The following is a 25,715-nucleotide window of genomic DNA, read 5'->3' as shown; positions in this document are numbered from 1 at the left end:
ACCAATATGATTTGGGTTTAAACCTATGCTCCTGCTAATTTTTATTTGTCCCATTTGATCTGTTTTTTCTCCTTGCATACTGTTGGGTTGACTTTTTTTTTTTATTGTATTTATTTGAGAGAGAGTGAGAGAGAAGGAGTGCAAGCACACAAGCAGGGGGAGCTTCAGGCAGAGGGACAGGGAGAAGCAGGCTCCCTACAGAGCATGGTTCATGACCTGAGCCAAAGTCAGATGCTTAACCAACTGAGCCACCCAGGTGCCCCTGGGCTGACCTTTTTTTTTTTTTTTTTTTTAATTTTTTAATTTTTATTTATTTATGATAGTCACAGAGAGAGAGAGAGAGGCAGAGGGAGAAGCAGGCTCCATGCACCGGGAGCCCGACGTGGGATTCGATCCCGGGTCTCCAGGATCGCGCCCTGGGCCAAAGGCAGGCGCCAAACCGCTGCGCCACCCAGGGATCCCTGGGCTGACCTTTTTAAAATAATTCCATTTTATTGCTTCTATTAGTTAGCTATTAGCTATCTCTCTTAATTTTTAATTTTGATATTTAGTGGTTACTCTAGGGTTTATAATATGCATCTTTATCACCGTTTACCCTCAAATAATATCACTTCACAAGCAGTTTAAGACCTTGTAGGTAGTATGATTTGCCCCTCCTGTCTTTTCTGCTGTTTGTGCTGTTATTTCTACATCTATTACAAGTCACACAATATACTTTTATTATTTTAAATTTTTTATTCATACATTTTTAATAAGATTATTGCTATTGAATTTTTTTTTTACATTAAACCAATATGTCATGTAGCCATCAAAAATCTGTAGTTCACTTTACACTCTAGCTTCTTAGAATTCAAGTTTGTAGTCCAATTTAGACTCTAGATACTTAAAATCAGCTACTCCTCATTGCTTTCATGAAGTCTTTCTATACTACAAATTCATGATCAGCAGGAATTGTAAATATGCCTGCTTCTGTGCATTTTTCAGGTCTGCTCCATTAGAGCCATCTGAAGGCTTTTTAATGCTTCTAATCTATTTTATCATACTTTATAATGATACCTGCATAGATTTTCAAGATATCTAACTTGCTTATAAAGAAGTTAATGTATGTCTTTTCTATTTATCTGGAGACAGCAAAGCAGGTAGCCACGATTATTTTAACTGTGAAAAGTATCATTTCCATCCATTTGAGTAACTCCATAAAGTTATCTGAATCTATTAGCTTAAGTACTTCCAGGAAACCAGTATCCATAAAAATGTGCATGACTAATGATTCCTCGTGTAAACATTTCTCTAATCAAATGAGCATTTTCACCAATGTACTTGTCTACAATATAACTGGAGACTACTTTTTAAGAAATTGCATTCCAGTTGGCTAACCATAGCTCTTGCTATTAGCGTTTTTCTTAACTGTTGGCCCATATAACAGCGTTTTTAGAGATACCCCTATACTGAAATAATTCTAGGTTTTTAAGATGTAGTTCTATTACCTCTGAATTCTCTGATCTGTTCTGATAACCCCTCTACTTCAGAAAAAGAAATATCTTCTAAGTCCTTATAAGACATACTGTAAACCAGTGGATCTTGGCAAACATAAAGATAATCATAGCCTAAGCAACTCTTGTTGCTGACTTCCACTTACTTTTTTCAAGCTGACAATGACGACCAACACTGAACAATGAATTTTTCTTCAGTTAACTTCTTAAGTACTTCACCCACAATTTGCCCAGATGTGGGTGATTGTAGGTCCTTTGGATCATCTTCAGACTTTTCATACTGATTGGTAAGTTCTTTCCCTTAAACAACTGTTTAAGACAGTTGTTGATCTTCTTGTGCTCCACCATCTTTTCTTGTGATAGCTTTGAAGCTCATTATCTCAATTGGTCTGCCATGATGAGATGCCATCACTCAGAGGGGATGCCAAGAATGGCCATGGCCATTGGGGTGGGAAAAGTGGAATGGAGGAGGACAGTAGCACTGAAAAATGGGGGATGGATTGCTCCTCATTCCAATTATCTTTCAAGGAAATAAAAAAAAAAGAAAAGGGGTGCCTGGGCGGCTCAGTTGGTTAAGTGTCCAACTCATGATTGCAGCTTGGGTCATGATGTCATGGGTTGTAAGATCAAGCCCTGCATCAGACTCCACACTCACCAGGGAGTCTGCTTGAGATTTTCTCCCCTCTGTACTTCCAAATACAGCTTTAAAAAAAATAGTGATCGGGCAGCCTGGGTGGCTAAGCAGTTTAGCACCTGCCTTCGGACCAGGGCGTGATTCTGGAGACCCGGGATCAAGTACCATGTCGGGCTTCCTGCACGGAGCCTGCTTCTCCCTCTGCTTGTGTCTCTGCCTCTCTCTCTCTCTCTCTCTCTCTCTCTCTCTCATGAATAAATAAAATCTAAAAAAAATAAATAAAAATAAAAAATAGTGATCAAACCAGACATGAGTATACCATCAAACTACCAGTTTTGGTTGGTAATTTCACTTCAAATTCCATAGAATACAGAGTTAATCAAAGGAAAATACTCTGTTTCTACTACCATATCTACAAACCTATCTATTTACCATATTTTACCATCTTCCCTCTAGCTACAAATGGATGTATATTAAAGACTCTTTCTCTCTTGTGCTCTTGATCCCATTCAGAATTTCACTCCCTTTATAATTTGCACCCCATTAGTCTTTCTCTTCCTTTGTGCTCACTCCATCAGCATATAAACTTGATGTAATATCTCCTATATAAAAACAAAGGATCTTCTTTTCTTACCCACTATCAATTTATTTTCCTGTTCCCCTTCATGGCAAAACTTCTTAAACAGTAATCTACACTTAAGTCTTTACTTCCTTAACAACCCCTTCAACCCAATCCAGTGTGGAAGCTATCCACCACCTATAATGAATTTCCATCAGTTCACTGTGTCCAATTACAATGGTCAGTGAACAAAGCTCCTATTACTTGGTGCTTCAGTAAATAACATTCAAAATGACTGACCACGAGGCACCTGGGTAGCTCAGTCAGTTAATCAACCAACTCTTGATTTCAGGCAAGTCATGATCTCAGGGCCAAGAAATTGAGCCTCCTGCTTAAGATTCTCTTTCTGGTTCTCCCCACTCTTTCTTAAAAAAAAAAAAAAAAAAAAAAAAAAAAAAAACACGATTTTTTCCCACTTAAAACACGTTTCTCTTGCTTTCATGAAACTCCACTCTGAGTATTTTCCTCTTTCACTGACCACTCTTTCTTTGCTGATTCATCCTCTAACCTCTAAATGTTAGGTAGTCTCAGATCCTGATTCTGTAATTGCTTCCTTAAGTCACCTTAACTATATCTATTATTTTAAATGATTGCCTACATATGTGACATCTTTACTTGGAAATATAATAGGCGGGCAGCCCCGGTGGCGCAGCAGTTTGGCGCCACCTGCAGCCCAGGGCATGATCCTGGAGACCCTGGATCGAGTCCCACATCAGGCTCTCTGTATGATGCCTGCTTCTCCCTCTGCCTGTGTCTCTATCTCTCTCTCTCATGAATGAATAAATAAAAAAATCTTTAAAAAAAAAAGACACTTTCCTTTAAAAAAAAGAAATATAATAGGCATCTCAACATGTCCCATATGGAATTCTGTCGAAATTCCCTCCTCCTCCACATAATAGCTCATCCATCAAACCAAAGCCAAGGAAACATCCCTGATTTTTCCTGTCACCCCTCCCATCCATCAGTTGGATCTGTTTCTACCCCTTTCCACTTCTACCCATACCTCTAATCCAAGCTACAAAATACTTTCAGGGAATGAATGATGAATAAGCCAGTTTGGCTGGATTGGAAAGTTACTGTTGAGGAATAACAAATAAATCTAGGTAAGGCAGTTTGGAACACATGTTGAAGGTCTTGGAATGACAGAAGCCTGGCTTATAAGGGGAGGCAGAGATCAATCCCTCCTGGACATAATTCTCCTGAAAAGTGGTACTTCTTCAATAAAGTATGCTGATATAACAATTATTGAAATTATGGTAAAACTGTTGTTCAACATGTTGGAAGTCCTAGTCTCAGCCATCACACAACAAAAATAAATAAAAAGCATCCAAATCGGCAAAGAAGAAGTCAAAATTGCACTCCTCACAGATGACGCAATACTCTGCGTAGAAAACCTGAAAGACTACACCAAAAAACTGCAGAACTGATACAGGAATTCAGGTTGCAGGATATAAAATCAACACACAGAAGTCAGGTGCATGTCTATATGCTAATGATTAGTCAGAATAAAGAGAAATCAGGGAACTGATCCCACGTACAAGGGCACCAAAACCATTAGATACCTAGGGATATACCTAACCAAAAAGGTGAAAGATCTATACTCTGAAAACTATAGAACATTTATGAATTAAATTGAGGAAAACACAAAGAAATGGAAAACATTCCATACTCATGATTTGGAAGAACAAACATTGCTAAAATGTCTATGCTACCTAAAGTAATCTATACATTCAACGCAATTCCTATCAAAATACCATCCGCACTTTCACAGAGCTGGAACAAGCAATCCTAAAATTTATACGGAACCAAAAAGACCCCAAATAGCCTAAGGGATGTTGAAAAAAGCAAAGCAGGAGGCATCACAATTCTGGACTTCAAGTTGTATTACAAAGCTGTAATCATCAAGACAATATGGTACTGGCATAAAAACAGACACATTGACCAGTGAGACAGAATAGAGAACCCAGAAATGGACTCAAAACTGTATGGTCAACTAATCTTTGAGAAAGCAAGTCAGAATATCCAATGGAAAAAAGACAGTCTCTTCAATAAATGATGTTGGGAAAATTGCACAGCCACATGCAGAAGAATGAAACTGGGCCATTTTTTAAATCCATACACAAAAATAAACTCAAAATGGATGAAAGACCTAAATGTGAGACAGGAATCCAAACCCCTAGAGGAGAACAAGGCAGCAACCTCTTTGATCTCAGCTGCAGCAACTTCCTGCTGGACACATCTCCAAAAGCAAGAGAAACAAAAGCAAGAATGAACTGTTAGGACTTAATCAAGATAAAAAGCTTCAGGGATCCCTGGGTGGCGCAGCGGTTTGGCGCTTGCCTTTGGCCCAGGGCGCGATCCTGGAGACCCGGGATCGAATCCCACATCGGGCTCCCGGTGCATGGAGCCTGCTTCTCCCTCTGCCTGTGTCTCTGCCTCTTTCTCTCTCCCTCTGTGACTATCATAAATAAATAAATTAAAAAAAAAAACCCACCGCTCTCTAAAAAAAAAAAAAAAAAAAGATAAAAAGCTTCAGCATAGCAAAGAAAACAGTCAACAAAACTAAAAGGCAACCTACGGAATGGGAGAAGAAGATATTTGCAAATGTCTTATCAGATAAAGGCCTAGCATCCAAAATCTATAAAGAACGTATCAAACTCAACACCCAAAACCAAAAAGTCTAGTCAAGAAATGAGAAGACATGACATTTCTCCAAAGAAAACATACTAATGGCCAACGACACATTTGCTTAACAAAAAAAATGCTTAATATCACTTGGCATGAGGGAAATCACAATGAGATACCTCACACTGGTCAGAATGGTTAAAATGAACAACTCGGGATTCAACAGATGTTGGTGAGGGTGCAGAGAAAGGGAACCTTCTTACATCATTGGTGGGAATGTAAAACTGGTGCAGCCACTCTGGAAAACAGTATGGAGGTTCCTCAAAAAGTTAAAAATAGAGCTACTATGACCCAGCAACTGCACTTCTAGGTATTTATCTATGTAGGTATACTAGTATACCTAGGTATACTTCTAGGTATTTATGTATGTAAAGGATACAAACATAAGATTCAAAGGGGCACCTGCACCCCAACGTTCATAGCAGCAATGTCTACAATAGCCCAAATATGGAAAGAGCCCAGATGACCATTGACAAATGAATGGATAAAGAAGATGTGGTATATACATGATGGAGTATTACTCAGCCATCAAAAAGAATGAAATCTTGCCATTTGCAAGGATGTGGATGGAACTACAGGGTATTATGCTAAGCAACATATGTTAGAGAAAGACAAATACCATATGATTTCACTTATATTTGGAATTTAAGAAACAAAACAAAGGAACATGGGGATGGGAGGGAAAAATGAAAACACAGAGGGAAGATTCTTAACTCTAGGAAACAAACTGAGGGTTGCTGGAGGGGAAGTGGGTGGGGGAATGGGGTAACTGGGTAATGGGCATTGAGGGCACCTGATGTCATGAGCACTGGGCGTTATATGCAACTGATGAATTACTAAATTCTACTGAAACTGTATTTTAACTGAATTTAAATTTTTTTAAAAAAAGATTATGGTAAAAAGATGCTAGCAAAATTAGTGTGAAAATAATACAAGTGGAAAATGTGAACAAAGGATAGTGTCTTTAAAAGGATGAGGGGGAGTACTTTCTTCCTCTCCAACCAACAGGGCAAGCTCTACATCAGATTCCCTTTTGATGTTAAAATATGGCTCTCACCTCTGCACCTGGTGACAGTGGGGTGTTAGACTCCATGCTGTAGGAAATGGGGGAGAGGTGTAAAGCTTGGGCAAAAAGTGACATGGCTAAAACTTTGTTATGGAAAAATGACCTGACAGTGAGATGCAAGACAGAGAAGGTCGGAAGACTAAATAGGTTATTCTGATAGTCTAGACTAGATATCAAGTTATAAGCAAGTACAAAAGAAGAGACTGGTGAAGGAGACAGTGAGAAGGAATGATGGAAAGAGTGCAAGAGATAAGAACCATAAAGGTTTTTACCCAGGGGTTCTGAGCTCTGATGACTTAAGAGAATTGTGATAGCATTATTATGACCAAGTACATTAGGAAGGGAGGCTGTCTTGTGGAGAAAATATGGTAAGCTCTGCCTGAGATTTTTGAACTGCTAGCTGTGAATGGTTCTTATATATGGCTTTACTTGGTGTAATCCTCTGGATTATTCACCATGATACAAAACAGTTTTGCAATCTTGGTTCTAGGTTAACACTTCCCAGGTTATTGATTTGATTCAAATATATTAAATAAATTTTCTCTATATATAACTGATGCAGCTTCATTTTTTACCTACCACTTATTTTCCTATACTGCAAATTCATCAGAAGTAACATCCTTTTAGAGATGTGCTATTTATGGTTCTGGAGTTTTCCCTTAGATATATCTGGAAGTTGTCTTTTTAATACTAAGGATGTATCTTGGTACCTTCTCAACTAAATATCCCTTGAGGATACATCTGAACATCTTTGCTCACCAACGATGGTTATCTAGCATAGTGCCTTGTTCAGTGTAGGCCCTCAAAAAAAGATTTGTTAAAAGATAAAATAAGTAAAGTTTATGGTTTATTTACAACCTTGGCTTACTTCTTTAAAAATAAGGTAACTTAGCCATTGAATATAAAAAGCATCAATCCGGGGATCCCTGGGTGGGTCGGCGGTTTAACACCTGCCTTCGGCCCGGGCATGATCCTGGGGTTCCAGGATCGAGTCCCATGTCGGGCTCCCTGCATGGTGCCTGCTTCTTCCTCTGCCTGTGTCTCTGCCCCTCTCTGTCAAGAATAAATAAATATATATATATATATAAATTTTTTTTAAACATCAGAGTCAAAAGACCTGGGTTCTAGTCTGGCTTTGCTCCTGACCAGCAAGTTAAGGTAACTTCTTTGTATTTAGCTTCCCAAGCTACAAAATGGTTTCATCTAAATCACTGATTCTTTTCTCACATTCCAGTAATCTCCTTTCTGTAGCAAATATTATGATGACTTTGGAAAACATGCTTCAGGTCTTCAAGCAACCAAAGATATGTCTAGACTTTTGGCAGAGTACTCTCACAGGCAAAGGTCATCCAGTCCAACCTTGTTAAAAAGTCATGGACTTTCAGCTTTCTCTCCTCATCTAGAAGGCAGTCCCTTACACTGTCCTTCGACAAAGACTTATTTTCTATATTTTATCAAACTGTTGTCCACTTATTTTGTTTGGAGCATAGGATGTGTAGCAATACAACTAAAAATATATTCAAATAGTTCCTACTGGGAACTGAAATGATTTTATCATCTTGCCAGGTGGGCAATATCACCATGGATCACTGCAGAAAGCTTATCTAGTTTATTACTGCTTTATATGTGTGCTGCCAAAGCTGTGAAAGGCAACATCATGAAACGGTTATGAACTCTGGCACTGGCATCAGACTGCCTATGTTCAAATAGCAGCATCTCTTTCTTCTACACGTGGGTCTTTGAAATTATTGTATATTGCTAAACTTCAGTTTCCACACACTTAAAATGAGAAAAATAATAGCACCTACCAATTGTATAAAGTGAGTGAGATAATCCACAAAGAGGGTATTACCTGTTCCCAGATTTTAATCCCTATCAAAACCCCAAGATGTGCAAAAATCTATTTTTTTGCAGGAAAAAAAAATTTAAAATTCATATGGAATCTCAAAGGACACCAAAAAGCCAAAACAATTTTGAAAAAGAACAAAGTTGGAGTTCTCACACTTCCTGATTTCAAAACTTACTACAAAAATCAATCAATACAGTATGGTCCTGGCATAAACATATAGACTATTGGAATAAAACATAAATGAACTCTCACATATATGGTCAAATGATTTTCAACAAAGGGGTCCCAAGATCATTCATCGGGGAAAGGATGCTCTTCCACAAATGTTACTAGGAAAACTGGAAATCTATATGCAAAAAAAAAAAAAAAAAAAAAAAAATCAAGTTGGACCCTTACCTTACACCATATGGAAAAAAACTAACTCAAAATGGATTGAAGACATAAATGTAAGGGCCGAATCTACAAAACACTTGGAAGAAAACATAGGGAAAAAGCTTCATGACACTGGATTTGGCAATGATTTCTTGGATAGGACACCAAAAGAGATAAATTGGAATACATCAAAACTGACAACTTTTGTGCTTCACAGGACACAAATCAACAGGATAAATAAGATGGGAACCACAGAATGGGAAAAAATACTTGCAAATTATATATCTGATGAGGGGTTAATACCCAGAATACAAAAACTCCTACAACTTAATAACACAAAACTCAAATCTTTTTTTTTTAAACTCAATCTTAAAATGGGCAAAGGATTTAAATAGACATCTCCCCAGAGATAGACAAATAACCAATGAAGTGTACATGAAAAGATGCTCAACACCATTCACCATTAGTGAAATGCAAACCAAAAGCACACTGCTAGGGGATCCCTAGGTGGCTCAGTGGTTTGGCGCCTGCCTTTGGCCCAGGGCACGATCCTGGAGACCCGGGATCGAATCCCACGTCGGGCTCCCGGTATGGAGTCTGTCTCTCTGCCTCTATCATAAATAAATAAATCTTTAAAAAAAAAAAAAGAAAAAGAAAAGCACACTGCTAGACCACTTCACACCCAAAAGGACGGCCACCAAACCAAACCCTGTAGAATTTTTCAGTCAAAAATGAGTACTTTTGGGATCCCTGGGTGGCCCAGAAGTTTGGCACCTGCATTCAGTCCTGAGTCCCAGGATTGAGTCCTATCTCTCTCATGAATAAATGAATATTTTTTAAAAAATAAGAGTACTTTGTCTTCTGGGTAAATTTCATAGATATGATCTTTACTTGGCATTCTTTCCTTTTTCTCTGTGGAAATTTTATTTTTTTTTACTTTAATATACAGTTATATGACATAGATTTAATATCAAAAAGTACTTTATTATCCCTTTGTCTGACCAAGAAGCAAATTTTTAATATGTTGATTATCAAAATACCCTGTTTTTTGATGTTTATTAAATCTTATTATGAAATGTAAAATACGACAACAAAATGGTGCTCAGGGATTTATCTCTACTGAGGAAGACATCTGTTAAGGAAAAATCTTTAAATTCTAGAGAGGTTAAAATTAGAAGACCTTTTAGAAAGATTACATGTCCCCTAATTCTTAGTTCAGATACACTATTTGGAATATTTACTTAAAGATCTAATAGTCTCAGCGGTTCTGACACTGACATCCCGTCCCTTTCCTGAGGCCATTTCTGAGGTAGTGCTGGTTTAGCCCATATTCATGGGAGTACCCTCTGGAGCAACGTTTCTCAACTGTCTGTATTATCTCCCATTTCCCCTCCCCAACCAGCAGCTTTTTAGACATTTTTCCCTCATCTTCTCCACCATGAAATTTTAATTTTTTAAAAATTTTTTAAAATTTATTTATGATAGTCAGAGAGAGAGAGAGAGAGAGAGAGAGAGAGAGAGAGAGAGAGAGAGGCAGAGACACAGGCAGAGGGAGAAGCAGGCTCCATGCACCGGGAGCCCGACGTGGGATTCGATCCCGGGTCTCCAGGATCGTGCCCTGGGCCAAAGGCAGGCGCCAAACCGCTGCGCCACCCAGGGATCCCTCCACCATGAAATTTTAAAAGTACTGCATATCTGTTTATGTACTGTATTTCTGTGCTTTATACTTTAAAAAGTAAGATTTTTTTTCATTCCCTAATACCACTATTAACCCTCTTAGGGGTGACAGCTCTTGAAAAAGCCTGTTCTAAGAGAAGTATCATAAGAAACTCTCTCATACTAAGCCCAGGCCAAAGATACCTTCTTATGGGTCCAGTCCTTTATATGTGATATTATTTGGGGCCATGCCAAACTAGGTTCCTTGAAAACACCGTGATTAGGAATAATATTCTCAGAGCTGCAGCCTAATTAAATGTTTTTATCTCTTGGTTTTGTTTGAAGTTTATTTAACAGGGAATTCTAAGTTGATATACCATCAGGATTCACCCTCACATAAGGTTATCCAGGCTTCCTTTGCCTCTATCCATTAGTTTATCTACTCTTCTTTATTCTCAATACATGAGTGGGATTTAGGATTTTACCAAGATACTTAAGAGGTGATGGCTTCACTATTAACTATTAACATGAACTACCTCATACAACTTCAAAGTTGTAGGTAGCTTGCAGTGTCAGTACTGATAAGTGAACACATATGCAGGAATATCTGAAGTGATACACAATGAAGATACTTTTTTTTTTTTTTTTTTAAGAGAGGAGAAAGAATTCTTAAGTATGTGACTGTTAAGTGGTCAAGTTGGAGCAACTCTTAAGAAAATGACTTGGGTAATTACTGCATTCGGTCCTGGAGTCCCAGGATCGAGTCCCATGTCAGGCTCCTTGCATGGAGCCTGCTTCTCCCTCTGCCTGTGTCCCTGCCTCTCTCTCTCATGAATAAATGAATAAAATTTTAAAAATATATATAAAATAGTACTTTGTCTTCTGGGTAAATTTCATAGATATGATGAAAAATGCCAAAGTATTTTTGGCTTTGAGTTGATACTCTAATCTTCCATATTTATTATGGTAAACTTAAAAGAAATTCAACATGTTAGAAAAAATTCCCTAAAACTGAATTTAATCTCAGATCTGACAGAAATTTAGAAATTCCTTTTTTTTTCCCCTAGAACCATACTCACTGTTCCTTAGATGTCAGTTTTACAAACTATTTATGGGAAAAAGACTGTCCACTCTAACAGTCTCAAGTTTTTGAAAATTCTTCCTCTAATAGTTTTGGAAATAAATGGGGCCTCATAAGGAATTACAATGGTATACTCAAGAGTTCTAGAATTCAACATTTTTTTTCAAGTCCTTCAATAAAGGAAGATTCAGTTTCAGTTTTCATTGTCAACAATACCTTTACATCATCAAAAGAATTCCTATTCAACAAGCTGCAATGCAGTGTTATAAAACTACTAACAGAAAGGAAAAGGAAAACCAGGAGATTCAAACTACCCTCAAAATTACTGATGGAAACACGGATTTAAAACATTTTTAAAATTTAATTTGAGAGAGAACAAGGGAGCACGAGTAGAGGGGAGGGGCAGAGAGGAGGCAGAGGGAGAGGGAGAAGTAGGCTCCCCACTGAGCAGGGAGCCTGATGTGAGGCTCTATCCCAGGATCCTGGGATCATGACCAAAGGCACTTAACCAACTGAGTCACCTGGGTGTCCCTTAAAACATTTTTTAAAAAGAGAGATAGAAACCTTATGTTAGGATTTCTAGGAAATAGTGACTATTATTTTGTTTTTAAAATGCCTTCTGGGAAAAAAAAAATGCCTTCTCCATAGTAGTAAGTGCAAACATTTAACACAAACCACTTCTGATATGTCATTTAGCTTTGAGCTTTGGGCCACCAGCAGCTAGCAGATCAAAGGCTGAGACACCTTGGTTATGCAGATTAACAGCGTTAGAGAATCCAGTTATTTGTTGCTAAGAATTAAAGTCTTTGATTCTGCAAACACTTTTCTTTTTACTTTTCCTGCAACCAAAAATAAGAGGGTTCTAAAATGTTACCAAGGACATAAAATAACTTTGTTTGAATATACTTAAAATTTGGAATGGCTCATGGCTACAGCAACCTTAAAACTATCATTATGCAGAGGAAGAAAGCATTATGTATATTTCAAGGAGTCAAAAAAGAAAATTTCAAGTAGATATTTTCATGATTGTCTTGAGTGTTAGGTTTCTTTCTCATTGTTTCCATTTTCTTTACTATGATTTCCTTAATCTCTAATATTTCCTGACTCACAATCTTGTACTACATGCTACCAGACAATTCATACTGAGATCCATACATATTGTAAGCATTTAAAAGAACCTAAACTAATAAATAAAAGATAAAAGAACCTAAACTTTTCATTAAAAATACTATCCATTTAATTATCTTTGTGTGTGTGTGTAAAAAGCATCTAAATATTTTCATCTATGTAAACAACTGTACTTGAAAGGATAATTGATCAAAAAAATCTATTGCATACTTTCATTTATACTTCTTGCACTTGTTCATGCAGCCTTCTCAGCTGCCTGCTGTCTCCGTAATACCTGCTATGCCATTTTTATCTTACCACCTTGCTCTATTGATTATTTAAAAGCTAAGCTTCTGCCTCTCCATACTGCTCAAAGCTGACCTGCTTGACCTCAATATATAACATCTATAGGCATGCTTCCCAGGCAAGTATAAAATTAAAACCATTTACAAAATCTAAGAATATGGATACTGGAACAGAGACTCAAAGTTCTTCTAATGCTCTCAGATTATAAACCTGCTAGACTTACTTGCAAAAATAAGATATTAAGCAATTTGCTATACAAAGAAAGGACTTATGATGGAATAATGATCATTAGCAACTTTTACTACCATATTAATAAAGACTGGTGTTTCAGTTGCAGATAAGGCATTTCCTTATAAATCTGTTAGACTGAAAAAGAACAGTATTTTCAGGGCCTGCACTAACAAGTAATCCCATATGGCATAGTACAATAGAAATTAACTTAATTTAAAAAAAATACTGTAATAAAGTAAAACAAAATTGGTAAGATTACAAAACCAAATATTTTAATATTTAGGATTTAATGTGCATTTTACTAAAAATTTGACTCATGAAAAGTTAAAGACTGTATGATATGCATTTTACAAGAATTTGATTAATAGAGTTTTAAAAGTCTCTTCATCATTCTGAGATCTAAGTGTTACTGTCAGCATCATGAAACACTTAGTGCTAATTATCTTGAAATTACATAGAACCAACCCAAATCTGAGTAAACGTCAAGTATTTTCTCAGATCCATACTTTGATATTTTTTCTTAAATAAAATGAAGCTTATCACATATAACCTAGTCTTTTGTTTGGATAATCCTGCTGACTTATACTTACTGTTATTATTTATTTTAATACAGCAAACTGAAAGACCTGTAATAAGTTATACTAAAAAATTAGAAAAAACTTTCATTAGAAATAATTTAAATACCAGGATGGAGTAGATACAGCAATGTTCCTAAAGAGCACAGAGTAGCTGTTACTCTTAGGAAGCACTTCTTTAAAAAATCAAAAGTTTACTATTACAAATGGTTTTCTCTGCATCTCCCTCAATCAGTGTGTATAACCTCTACTTCCTTGGTTAGGTGACAATACAAAAGAAAATAACTTCTGAATATTTATTATACCAATATTTCAATTTTGTGGACACATGCTGAAGGCACAATAAAGAAAATAACACAGTCTCAATAAACTGACCACATAATGCCACTCCCACAGAGAATGGCTCCCCAGATATAGAACTGTAGATATTTTCTTATGTCTACTCCACGATAAAAGTAAATAAAATTTAAATATCAGAAATTTGTGATAAAAATTTCACTTGAATTTAAAGCAGAATCTTAAGTTGAAAGAAAGCACTCTTACACAACAAATTACAGTGCTACTGGCAGCATATATATAGGTAACATAAAAAAGTGACTATTTCCCAAAGTAAGTTGCCATGGATATAGGGAATTATTTAAAGACTGTATAACTTAATAGACTGAAATATTTACAGAATTAACAGAATTCTAAGAAAATCTTTACCCTCATTTCTAAAGAATACTAATTTGAAGAAACACCTGGCATTAAGTGGTACAATAATTACTTACCTAGTTCTTGTGCAGAACCAACTAAACAGCTGCAGGTTAACTTCTTTTTACGTACAGTCAGAATAAAAATTTAAAGCACTGCATATCTTCAATGAATTCTCTTGCACACTTAAGAATTTTACAATAAGGTGGCCACCACCCCACTCAAAAAACTTCAGAATGTTTATGTGGGATTATCTTCCCTAAACTAAAAACTGAAGCCTTAAGTAAAGGCTTAAGGAAAAAAATTTAAGCAATTGGTTAATACCTTTGTTTTTAAAAACAATGTAATAAACCTTGAAAAATCTGCTTTTAAGTACTTAAGTTTTTGAAATCAAGCATATTGTATTGATATGCTACTTTGATTTGAAAAGTAGCAGCACGGAAGATCTCTTAATTGCATTACGTATACAGATCTTTGAGGAATCTATAAATTAAATAAAAATTATATTCAACTTTCATCAAAATATCAGAAATCTTTTAAAATCTAATATACTACTATACTACTGTTTTAGAGGTTTTCTGCATTCGGTAACTACTAAAATGCTTTAAAAGTAATGTGTAAAAAGCATTTCTTCCCTTTCTTTCCTTCCACGAAAAAAATTTCAAAATTTATCTGTGAGGCATTTTTTCTTATATAATTTGCATTTAAAAGCCGGCTCCAAAAAAATAGATAATCAAAAGTCTTAAGTTTAAAAAAATAGCATATACCACTGAAAATAAAGAACCTATTTTCTTTTTAACTGAAATACTAAGTGCTTTAAACTTTGTATAAATAACACACACCCCGTATTTTAGGTATGGCTTCCATGTTGGAATAGCACTAAAACAAAGGACAGTAACAACAAACATGTTTTATACTTAATTGAAAATATGTAACTCTCATTCATCTTAAAGATATACATTATGAATTTTCTACTGGCATTCTTGGATAAAATTAACAAGCATACTTTTTCACCAATTTATTCTCATTTCTCCCTTGTATATGAGAATCTCTAACAAAAGGAATGCTCTTCTATGACTGCAAGAGATTTCTGAAACTCCTAAAATATATATTCTTTAGAAAAAATATTCGTAACCTATTATCTACCTTATACATTTAAAAAACAATCTGTTTTATGGCTTACGCTTAAATTTAATGCATGACCAAAGGTCCCAGGGATTGAAGAATCCTATTATAGCAGCCAGCAGCTAAATGGATGACAATATTGGTAGCATTCATAATCTCAAAATTTTAAAAGAAAACTTTCACTATAGTCTTAGAAAATTTTGGAGATAGTTCTATTCTAAAAACATACTCCTCACAAACAGATACAAGGGAGACAAATAAGAAAATAGATTGTGTTATATCTTTGTAAACTTGTTTCATTTCAAAATGTATTCTTTAGGGTCAGGGGAATTTCCTATACAAATGAAACTAAACATTTGTTCCCTTTACTTTGAAAAATATTTACAGTACATAGAACTACAAGCTAAAGTGTACATCTGCTTATATTGCTGGCCAGTGATACAAATGAAGGAGAACACAAAGGTGCTTATTCAATTATCTGAGCATCGTAATTTGTATAGTGACATTATTTTAGATCAACTATGGAAAAATTAGGAACATTATTAATGAATACCAGCCCTTGTATAAAACATCACACAAGATGCCACAGTATTATACATTCACTATGGTAAAAACTATACATACATATTCTGTGCATCCTCAACATTGTAAAATTTACATTACAATTTTTTCATCTCCTAAAATTCTGAGTTGAAAAAAGTCTATTTTTTTCTTTTGCCAAAGAAAAGTGATGTTAACTGATTAGGTTTGTGAAAATTTTTACAAAATTCTTTGTTAAGGACTTTTCATCAATTTATCTTTTACTGATGTCCTCATGAAGAAAAACTCACTAAACTTTCAAAGTTTTGGACAGATACTTCCACATCTTTGCTAGCTAGCGTCATGATACACGGAACAATGGTGTATGTAATAATAGTCCACAGTCATGTGAAATATGAAACTGTTCTGTAAGTCTATTTTGGTCTCAGAGTGAAGTTCGTGTCCTTCATCCAGCCATGTTGTCCCTTATCTGATCCACTCGAAGAGCTAGGTCTCTGAAAGAGGGCCGCTGATTCACATTATTATTCCAGCATTCTGTCATGATCAAATAAATCTATAAAAGAGAAAACTAAAATTACAATGAACACAAAGTGCCATATTTTTTTTTTTTTAAAGATTTTGTTTATTCATGAGAGACACACACAGAGAGGCAGAGACACAGGCAGAGGGAGAAGCAGGTTCCATGCAGGGAGCCCGACCTGGGACTCGATCTTGTGTCTCCAAGATCACACCCTGGGCTGAAGGCAGCGCTAAACTGCTGAGCCACCCAGGCTGCCCAAAGTGCCATCTTTTAATTGGTGGAAGACATGAATTGAGAACTCCCACTTAATTTTCCTCTGTAGGCAAATGTCCTGGCTAAGCCTACACCCACCGTCATATGATTACACTATTTATTTACGCTTAGCAAAGTAAATGTCATAAAGTGATCATCTTTATGTAAAAAGGAAAATAAAAACACCTAGTGAATGTGGATAAAGAATGGATTTTTTTGTTACCTCATCTGGGCATCCATCTGGTCTTGGTAATCTTCCATTATTCTTTAGGAGTTCTATCAAATGAAACACAATCATCTGTCCTTGCTTGTCGTTGCCAATCATACGCATAAATTCCTGTAATACAAACCCACTTTTCAATGAGGTCTCTTTTTTTAGGTATATTTAATTTGAACCAGCTTTCCCAACTTCTAGTAAATGTGAAAAATTCTGTATATGTAGGTTTTCTTACATGTTTGAGAACTTTTAAAAAACTATTCTGAGGATTAAAACTTTTTTTTTTTTTAAGATTTTATTTAGTTATTCATGAGAGACACAGACACAGGTAAAGGGAGAGGCAGGCTCCATTCCATGCAGGGAGCCTGACATGGGACTCAATCCCAGGTCTCCAGGACCACACCCTGGACTGAAGGTGGCGCTAAACTGCTGAGCCACCCACCGGAGCTGCCTTATTAAAACCTTTTCAATCTAATTTCAGAAAAGACCACTGAATGTGGAACCTCTATCATGCCACTTCTGTAACTATGATATACTTGGCACAAATTCCCTGGGAAGGGTCCAAAATGAGTGAACGCAGACATATTTGGTTTTTTTTTATTGTTGTTTTAACGCATTACATTTCAGCTGAAATAAAATGTTGACTATAAAAGAGGACATAATAAAAAGAAAATGCAGAATGCATATTTAAGCATAAATGAAATGGAGGGAAGATGTTCGTATGTTAAAAGTTCCTACAATTTAAGTCTTAACTATAAGCTAAAGAAATATTTATGATAAACACATCACTTATTTATAGTTATTATAGAGAGCTCTTATAAGCAGGTTAAGAAAAATTATGAATATAAAAATGGGCAAAGCACATAATGCATATACTCACTTCCAATGTCCAATAAATATGTACTCAGTCACACTAATAGAAATACAAATTAAAATCAAATAAATATAACTTCTATCAATTGGACAAAACCACATAAACATATAATGGCCAATACTGGCAAATGATCAAATGTATACTCTTATGCACTCCATTGAGAGTACAATCTGGTACAACTCTTCTTGAAAGAATTTTAAAATAATCAAAAACCCTGAAAAGAGTTCATAATCTTTTACCTATAATTACACTTCTATTCTAAGGTGACAAGAGATACAAACATTTATATAAAAGGATGTTCACTATGTTCATTGAAGTATTACTTAAAATTAAGACTGAAAAAGAGAAAAAAAATTTCCAGAAATTTTATCCTTATGATAAAATGATACCCAGAAGTTAGAAATCAAATTTAAGTAAATATTTACTAATATAGGTAAATATCCATGCTATAGTACTTCATGAAAAAGTAGGATAGCAAACTGTACAGTATGACCTTTATTTTATAAAAGAAATATATTTGATAAAATTTCAGTTTCATATATAAAATTTTTAAAAGCCTGGAAGAAAACATACAATATTAAAAAGGTTATCTTAAGAAGATGAATTAGAGATGGTTTATTTTCTTTTTCATGGTTTCCTTTTTTAAAAAATTATAGAATAGGGAAAATTATTTTTAAGTGTTTAACTCAATAATTTCTAGAGTGAATAAATTTATTAGCTTTACTAAAAATCATTTAAAGAGACTATACAGGGGCAGCCCGCGTGGCTCAGCGGTTTAGCACAGCCTTCAGACCAGGGCCTGATCCTGGAGACCCAGGATCGAGTCCCACCCACGTCAGGCTCCCTGCACGGAGCCTGCTTCTACCTCTGCCTGTGCCTTTGCCTCTCTTACTCCCTCTCTGTCTCTCATGAATAAATAAATTAAATATTTAATTTTTTTTAAAAAGAGAGACTATACACTCCCCTCCCCTCCCTTTCCTTTATTTACTTATTTATTTCCTCTCCAACCCACTCCCTCTCAAAAATGCAAGTCAATGAATGAGTTTAGGGCTACTTTGTTGGATGTTGTCTTATAAATAAGCAATAAGAAGCTCTAAAATGAGTCCTAAACTTATTATTCTTCAGAAAAAGGGTTTCTCATGTTAAGAAAAAAGTAAATAAAAAGCCTACTAACCGCTGGTGGACTTTTACTCTTCTCAATATATGTGAAAAGTTCATATAGAACCACTCCAAAGCTCCAGACATCTGAAGCCACAGAAAACTTGCTCTCTGTCAATGATTCTGGAGCATACCTGTAATATACAAAAAGCATTTATAAGACAGTTATTTGAATTCTAATAGTTGTGGTGACAGATGGTAGCTACACTTGTGGTGAACATATAGACTGTTTGAATCACGATGCTGTACACTTGAAACTAATGTGACATGTATCAACTATACTTTATTAAAAAAAAAGTTACTTGATATGCCAACTCTTTTTACCACAAAATCATTGGATTAAAAAAATAGGGTGTACAGAAAAGAGTTAACAGAAGCAGGCCTGAGGCTGCCACCCTCACAAACCTTGCTTGCAATGTGGACAACTGACTGTTGCCTGGGAACTTAGATTTCAGAAGGGTTGCCTAAAATGCTAGAGTGGCTCACTGGGCCAAAACTGTTTCTGCAAACAATATGGTTCATAATCAACACCCCTGCTTTCTTTCTGGGAGTCTGAAATTTTGGTACATGCCAGGCAGAAAACGTGCTGTCAGGATTCACTGCTGGGAGAATTAAATGTTGTCCCATGAGACTTTTCTGGGAGAGGATCCTTGGAAGCTTGTGCTTGGTTTCCTCCAGGTTTTGCTCCAAATGGCTTTTCCCTTCACTGATTTTGCTTTATATCCTTTCTCTGAAATGAACCATAGCCATGAGTAGACTGCAGAGACCTAGGAGTCCTCCCAGTGAATCATCAGACCTGAGGGTAGTCTTGAGAATCTTTGGCACACAAAAATAACCAAATCCAAAAAAAATTATTTTCGTATTTATAAGTGACACCAGAGTTAACTGCAAAGTACCTTCCAGGAACTGAAATTTAAAGGAAAAAAAAAAAAAGATGCTCTTTGCAAATTAAAGCTTTAAATGAATCGAGATAAGTCTCCCAGAGGGGAAAAAAAATATGGCTTTTAAACTGGAACAAGACTTGAAGCTATAAACAAAAAAGAAAGAACCTGTTAATCAGAAGGAGGGTTATGACAGGAAACACAGAAAATAGAAAGTCATAGGGGGAAACGATGTCATTGTCTCCTCAAGTATCCACACTATCCAAGGGAGGATTCTGGCTAATGGACTGTGAATGTTATGGTTCTATCGCTAAGTTTATCCCTATTTACAGAGGATGGTGACAAAGATCTGTTTTAGACTAATGAGATTAAACATGTGAATTATATTAATTTAATCTCTCCTTCAAAATCCAATTTAAGTTTCCTCACTTCCATAGATCATTCTCTGCTACTCAAGGTCTTAATGACCTCATGATACTGAACTTCTCATTTATTACTGTTCATACTATACAGTTAACCATACTATTTTTACATTTAGTTTTAAATAGTTTTTCATATAATTATTTTTAAACATATGTTAGTTTTATCTCACAAATGGAATATAACCTTCTTCTATTCCCCCAACGCTTGCAAAACAGTCTCTTCCTCCAGTTTTCAATGAAAGCACGGTCTACAATTTCCCCCCTTCATCTTCAAGGCTGGTTTTCTCTCTCCCACATAAAGATAAATACAAATCAAAAAAGAAAAAAATAATTCTGTTGAAAATGAGAGAAAAGACTCTTCCCCCTCTCAGAGCATTTACTTTAGAAAACTCATCACTGCTAATTTTCTCTTTGAAATGTACATAAATTTTTTTAAAAAGCTTTTGCTTATAAGCATCTTGCCAGCTTTGTGATCCAAGAATGTCTTTCTCAAGAATCATCTATCCAGGGCAGTCTCGGTGGCCCAGTGGTTTCACACCGCCTTCAGCCCGGGGCGTGATCCTGGAGACCCGGGATCGAGTCCCACATCAGGCTCCCTGCGTGGAGCCTGCTTCTCCCTCTGCCTGTGTCTCTGCCTCTCTCTTTCTCTCTGTGTCTGTCATGAATAAATAAATAAATAAAATCTTAAAAAAAAAGAATCATCTATCCAGAAAGGTATGATGGCTAAATTTCATGGATAAGAATTGTATGCATTCCCTTTCATACTTCAGATTTGGTGTTCATTATTCAATTTATTAGTTAAAAACTTTTATTTTTTTAAAGTAGGCTCCACACTGGAGCCCAACACAGGGCTTGAACTCATGACCCTGAGATCAAGACCCGATTTGAGCTCAAGAGTCAAACACTTAATCAGCTGAACCACCCAGGTGCCCCCAGTGAAAACCTATTTTATCAACTTATATTCTTAATTATTTATACAAAATTTAGTCAGCCTCATTTCATTATATAAAACATTTAATAGTTATTAATATGAAAATAAAGCCATAACCAGCTGCCTATCTGATTAGTTTTTAGCAGTACATAAATACACAGGAAAACTTTGATCATGATAAAAAATCTTATTTCTGATTTTTGTACTAACTCCTAATGATTCTCCAAAGTCAAAAATCAGAGTTTGATATATACCTCTCCCCAACACATTTACCGAAGGAATACTAGACCTTTTACCATATACCTTATTTCATGTGTTACAATCTTAGCTACATTTTATTCTGTATTATTTACTGTAAACTAAGTAATGAGAAATGATTTTCATAACAATATAAAATTAATTATACTAAGTATGTATCATCTGGAACTTATCTTGACTGTCCTTGCAATTTCCAGAAACAGAGGGCCCAAAGCTTACATAATTTAGGAGCTTTCTTTATAACAAAAAATACAATATTAGGTATGAAACTAAATATTTAAAATGAGAAATGAAGGAATCCTAAAAGAAAGGTGGTCTGGTGAATATGCTTTGTTAGCTTTGTTACAAACATGCCTCTCTCTGTACATGTGCTCTGCAAAGTGTTTTTTAATTTTGATTTTACAACTTCACAATTTTAATACTTACTTCAACTGAAAAATGAAGTCAGACTTTGGAAAAACTTTTGGTATACTTCCCAGAAATTGAGAAAAGGAATGACTCTAGAGACTTCTCTTTTGAAAATCTAGTGGTTTTTCAATAAAAATGAAAAAAGAATGGATCTAATGAAACTGCCAGCTAACAGATAAATTTTAATGGTACATCACTATATTTTTCTTGTTGCTTATCTCATAAAGACTCACAAAAATGAGTACTCTTATAACAAAACTCCTTCCATTCCTATCTACTTATTATACAAACAAGTTTTCTCCCTCCTAATGGAATGCCTTTCTTCTTCTCTAACCTGGTAAACTATTAATCAATAGTTGAAATGTCATTTCTTAGTTGTGCGTTTCTGTAATTTAAACCCTCAACAGATTTGTATTCTTATGTTTTCCTACCATCTTCTTCATTACACTTATACACTACATTGCAATGATTTGATCATGCATTTGATTTTTCCTAAACTATGAGCTCCTAAAGGGAAGGGATAATGAGTAGTGGACCTGTTAGCTGAATATGCTTGCCACATCAAGCTCTTCTTTAGTTTGGTCTTCCTAATAACTAGGCGCAGTTGCTTCCCCCTTCCTCCTCCCATATTGACCTTATCTTCATACCCCAGTTCTTTGAATGGTGCTTCAAAGAGTAGGTAGGTACTTAATAAGTTTTTATTTAAGTGTATTCATTAAAAAAAAAAAAAGTGTATTCATTAAGTATGCCCAAATCACTGGAAATTCACAGAGCTAAGCTTTATGGATTTCTAGTTAATTCCATTTAACTTCTTTAGTTTCTCATTCTGGGAAAAAAAAAAAGAATGAAATTCATGCATCACTGGGGAACATAACCGAAGTAGATAGTTAAATTAAGTTTCAAGGAGTCTTATTTTCTAGTTTCACCTATCCTAAAAACAATCAGATGACAGTAATGCTACTGATTATCACCAGGATGTTCCTTCAAAGTGTTTTTGTTATGAAACATTTCAAACACATAGAAATTAAGAGAACAATAAGCAACCATGTACAACATGTCACCTAGTTAAATTCTTTGCCTGCCTTGTTTTATGGACTATTCCCCATCTCCACCCCACTGGATTTATAGGAAGCGAATTCTGGACATGACAGTATTTCAATGATAATTATTTCAGTATGCACCTCTATAAAAGATAAGGACTTTTCTGTAAAACATTCACAATATCATTATATATTACTCTTCTGTGTAAATAATCCATTTGTTCAAATCATGTTCTAAATCAACGAAATCGGACTTCATTTTTCAGTTGAAGTAAGTATATTAAAATTGTGAAATTGTAAAATCAAAATTAAATCATTGGTGCTTTCTTACCTAATTTAGACTAACAATTTGTAATAGCTGGGATTAGTTGTAAACCTCACAGATATATTAAAATAAAGATAACTATCATATATGGATGATCAATGAACTTAAGAGTAGCTGAATAATTTCTAATAATTCTGATGAATCTAAAATATTTAAAAATTGATAGTTATAAGAAGACATACTTAAATAAAATTCATCCCTTAACACTAACATCTGATTTAAACAACATAATCTTAATAGTATTATTTCAGCAGATGAATAAACCAGAATTAAAGTCTATTTGGAGTGTATCCCAAGTTGAAATGTTTAAATAGAATTTCAGCAATTCATTTCTATAAAACAAAATGTACCATAAATGAATAAAAAAGACCTTGCATCAAAGCACAAACCAATAAAAACAATGTATCCCACATAAAAAAACTAGGTTTGTATGTTCCTTGCAACTCACAATTTCAACTGAAGATCAAAAATTATTGTTAGCTTCAAATTGCTATAAAATGTTCATTTAGGGGCACCTGGGTAGCTCAGTGGTTGAGTATCTGCCTTTGGCTCAATGATCCCGGAGTCCTGGGATCAAGTCCCAAATCGGGCTCCCCACAGGGAGCCTGCTTCTCGTCTCCCTCTGCCTAGGTCTCTCTCTGTGTCTCTCATGAATAAATAAATAAAATCTTAAAAAAAAAAAAAAAAAAAAGCTCATTTAATGCCAGATTAAATCACCATTATGGTTAAGAAAGCTTAAAAGCCCAAATTTTGAGAACAGACTGTCTGGATTTGAATCCTAATTCTACCATTTACTGGTCATACGACCTTGAGCAAGCTATTTAACCTGTGTACACTTCAGTTCCCTCACACTCAAAATAGAATAAGAATAACACATGTTCTCAAGGCTTGTTATAAAGATTAGATGAGATAATCCATGAAATGCATTTAGCCCAAAGCAAGCATGATAAACTTTTGCTATGATTATAAATATATAAATGACAAACTGTTAATAAAAATAAAAGTTTGAAGTTTGTGCTCTAGAATTTTATTTTATTGCACTAAAATATACTCACCAGAATATGGGACTTTCACCAGGTTCTTTCACTTTGTAGTATTCTTTGTCTTGTGGCAAGACTTTGGTTAACCCAAAATCTCCAATTTTAACCCTGTTTTCATTCTCCACCAATATATTCCTTGTTGCCAGATCCCTGTGTATATACCTTTTTGTACCAAGATACTCCATGCCCTATTGATAAAACGACATTTTTATTTCAGCTAAGTTTTATAAACATAAACAATTTAAATGGTCTTTCCTCTATAAGCTTCCTTCATTATCTAAGAAAAACTCTAGAGGACTTTGTAACAATTACTTCAGCATGTTCTTTTCATTTACAACAAGTAGCCAGGATATTAAGTACCTTGCATATCTGAGATGTATACTGCAGAAGTTTTTTATGATCTATTCGTTCTTTATGTTTTTGGAGGTAGTCTCGTAAACTTCCATATGGTAAATATTCCATAATTAATCTTAGATTACGCCGGCCTTTTAACACACAAATGGGAATACAATGTTTTACTTTGCCATACTTTACTGATAAAATATTAGAAAATAATCATACATAAATGACTTAAAGATATATATAATCTCTAAGATGACAAAACTTGATTCTAAATTAAGGGATGTAATAGTTAAGAACACAGGCTTTTTGAATAAAAAAGTTTTGAAAAGAAGCTAAAAAAATAGTTATGGCTTAATCTCATGTAACCCTTTATGCAAACCCAGATAAGCTGATGAGAAAATTTCCTTTTTCCTCATCTGTACTGAACAAAAAGTATCTAATTTAAAAAATATTTTCATAGAAAATGAGAGCAAAGACAATTTGTTTATTTAAAAATGATAGTCTCTTGGTAAGCTTAAGCATGGTAACCACCATCTGTGGTGAAAAGAATGAATAACCAGGAGCCAAACACTTCTTGTAGTTCTAGCCCACTGTCACCAAGCACAATCTCCAGTCACCTAAATGCTTCTCTCCTCAGGCACAGGCATGTAAAGTCCAGACCTTGAGACATTTTATGTTTCCATTATCCAGGATGCCAAGAACGTACCTTGCATTCAAAATAGGTTTCAATGGGCAACATACCAGCACTGTAGCACACTCCCTTGTACTTTACAATGTTGTCATGCTGCAGGGATTTAAGGATTTCAATTTCCCTCTCAAAGTCTCTCAGGTGCTCTTCAGTACTGTGCTGGAGCTTCTTCACAGCTACCACCTCCCCAGTGTTGTCTTGTAGAGGGTCATATCGGCACATCTCCACACTGCCAAAATTACCCTAAACAACACATCACATTAGGCTAGAAATCTCAAGTCTTATAGACAAATTACTAATAAATTCTAATTATACAGACAATTCTGT

General features: G+C 35.3%; 1 protein-coding gene and 1 pseudogene across 8 annotated transcripts in view; both read right to left on the bottom strand.

Annotated features, from left to right (window-relative positions):
* Positions 1 to 749: 749 nt before the first annotated feature.
* On the bottom strand, positions 750 to 4,452 carry LOC112643860 (26S proteasome regulatory subunit 10B-like; annotated as a pseudogene).
* An 8,897-nt stretch (positions 4,453 to 13,349) lies between these two features.
* Positions 13,350 to 25,715, bottom strand: part of JAK2 (Janus kinase 2) — a 118,316-nt gene continuing 105,950 nt past the window's right edge. For 6 of the 8 annotated variants that reach the window (XM_049092828.1, XM_049092831.1, XM_025423506.3 and 3 more), the window contains 6 exons: positions 25,442 to 25,631; positions 24,719 to 24,843; positions 24,374 to 24,546; positions 19,070 to 19,187; positions 17,028 to 17,141; positions 13,350 to 16,585 (listed from right to left, as the gene is read on the bottom strand). In XM_049092828.1, coding sequence (XP_048948785.1) covers positions 16,478 to 16,585; positions 17,028 to 17,141; positions 19,070 to 19,187; positions 24,374 to 24,546; positions 24,719 to 24,843; positions 25,442 to 25,631 — 828 coding nt within the window. In that variant the 3' untranslated portion in view covers positions 13,350 to 16,477. Of the gene's footprint in view, positions 16,586 to 17,027; positions 17,142 to 19,069; positions 19,188 to 19,627; positions 19,784 to 24,373; positions 24,547 to 24,718; positions 24,844 to 25,441; positions 25,632 to 25,715 lie in introns of those variants that run through there. The other 2 variants (XR_007401641.1, XM_049092839.1) reach the window with 2 other exon arrangements.

The sequence above is a fragment of the Canis lupus genome, chromosome 1 (assembly GCF_003254725.2).
Source record: "Canis lupus dingo isolate Sandy chromosome 1, ASM325472v2, whole genome shotgun sequence".
Taxonomy (NCBI): Eukaryota; Metazoa; Chordata; class Mammalia; order Carnivora; family Canidae; genus Canis; species Canis lupus.
This window is presented reverse-complemented; position numbering and strand designations above follow the sequence as displayed.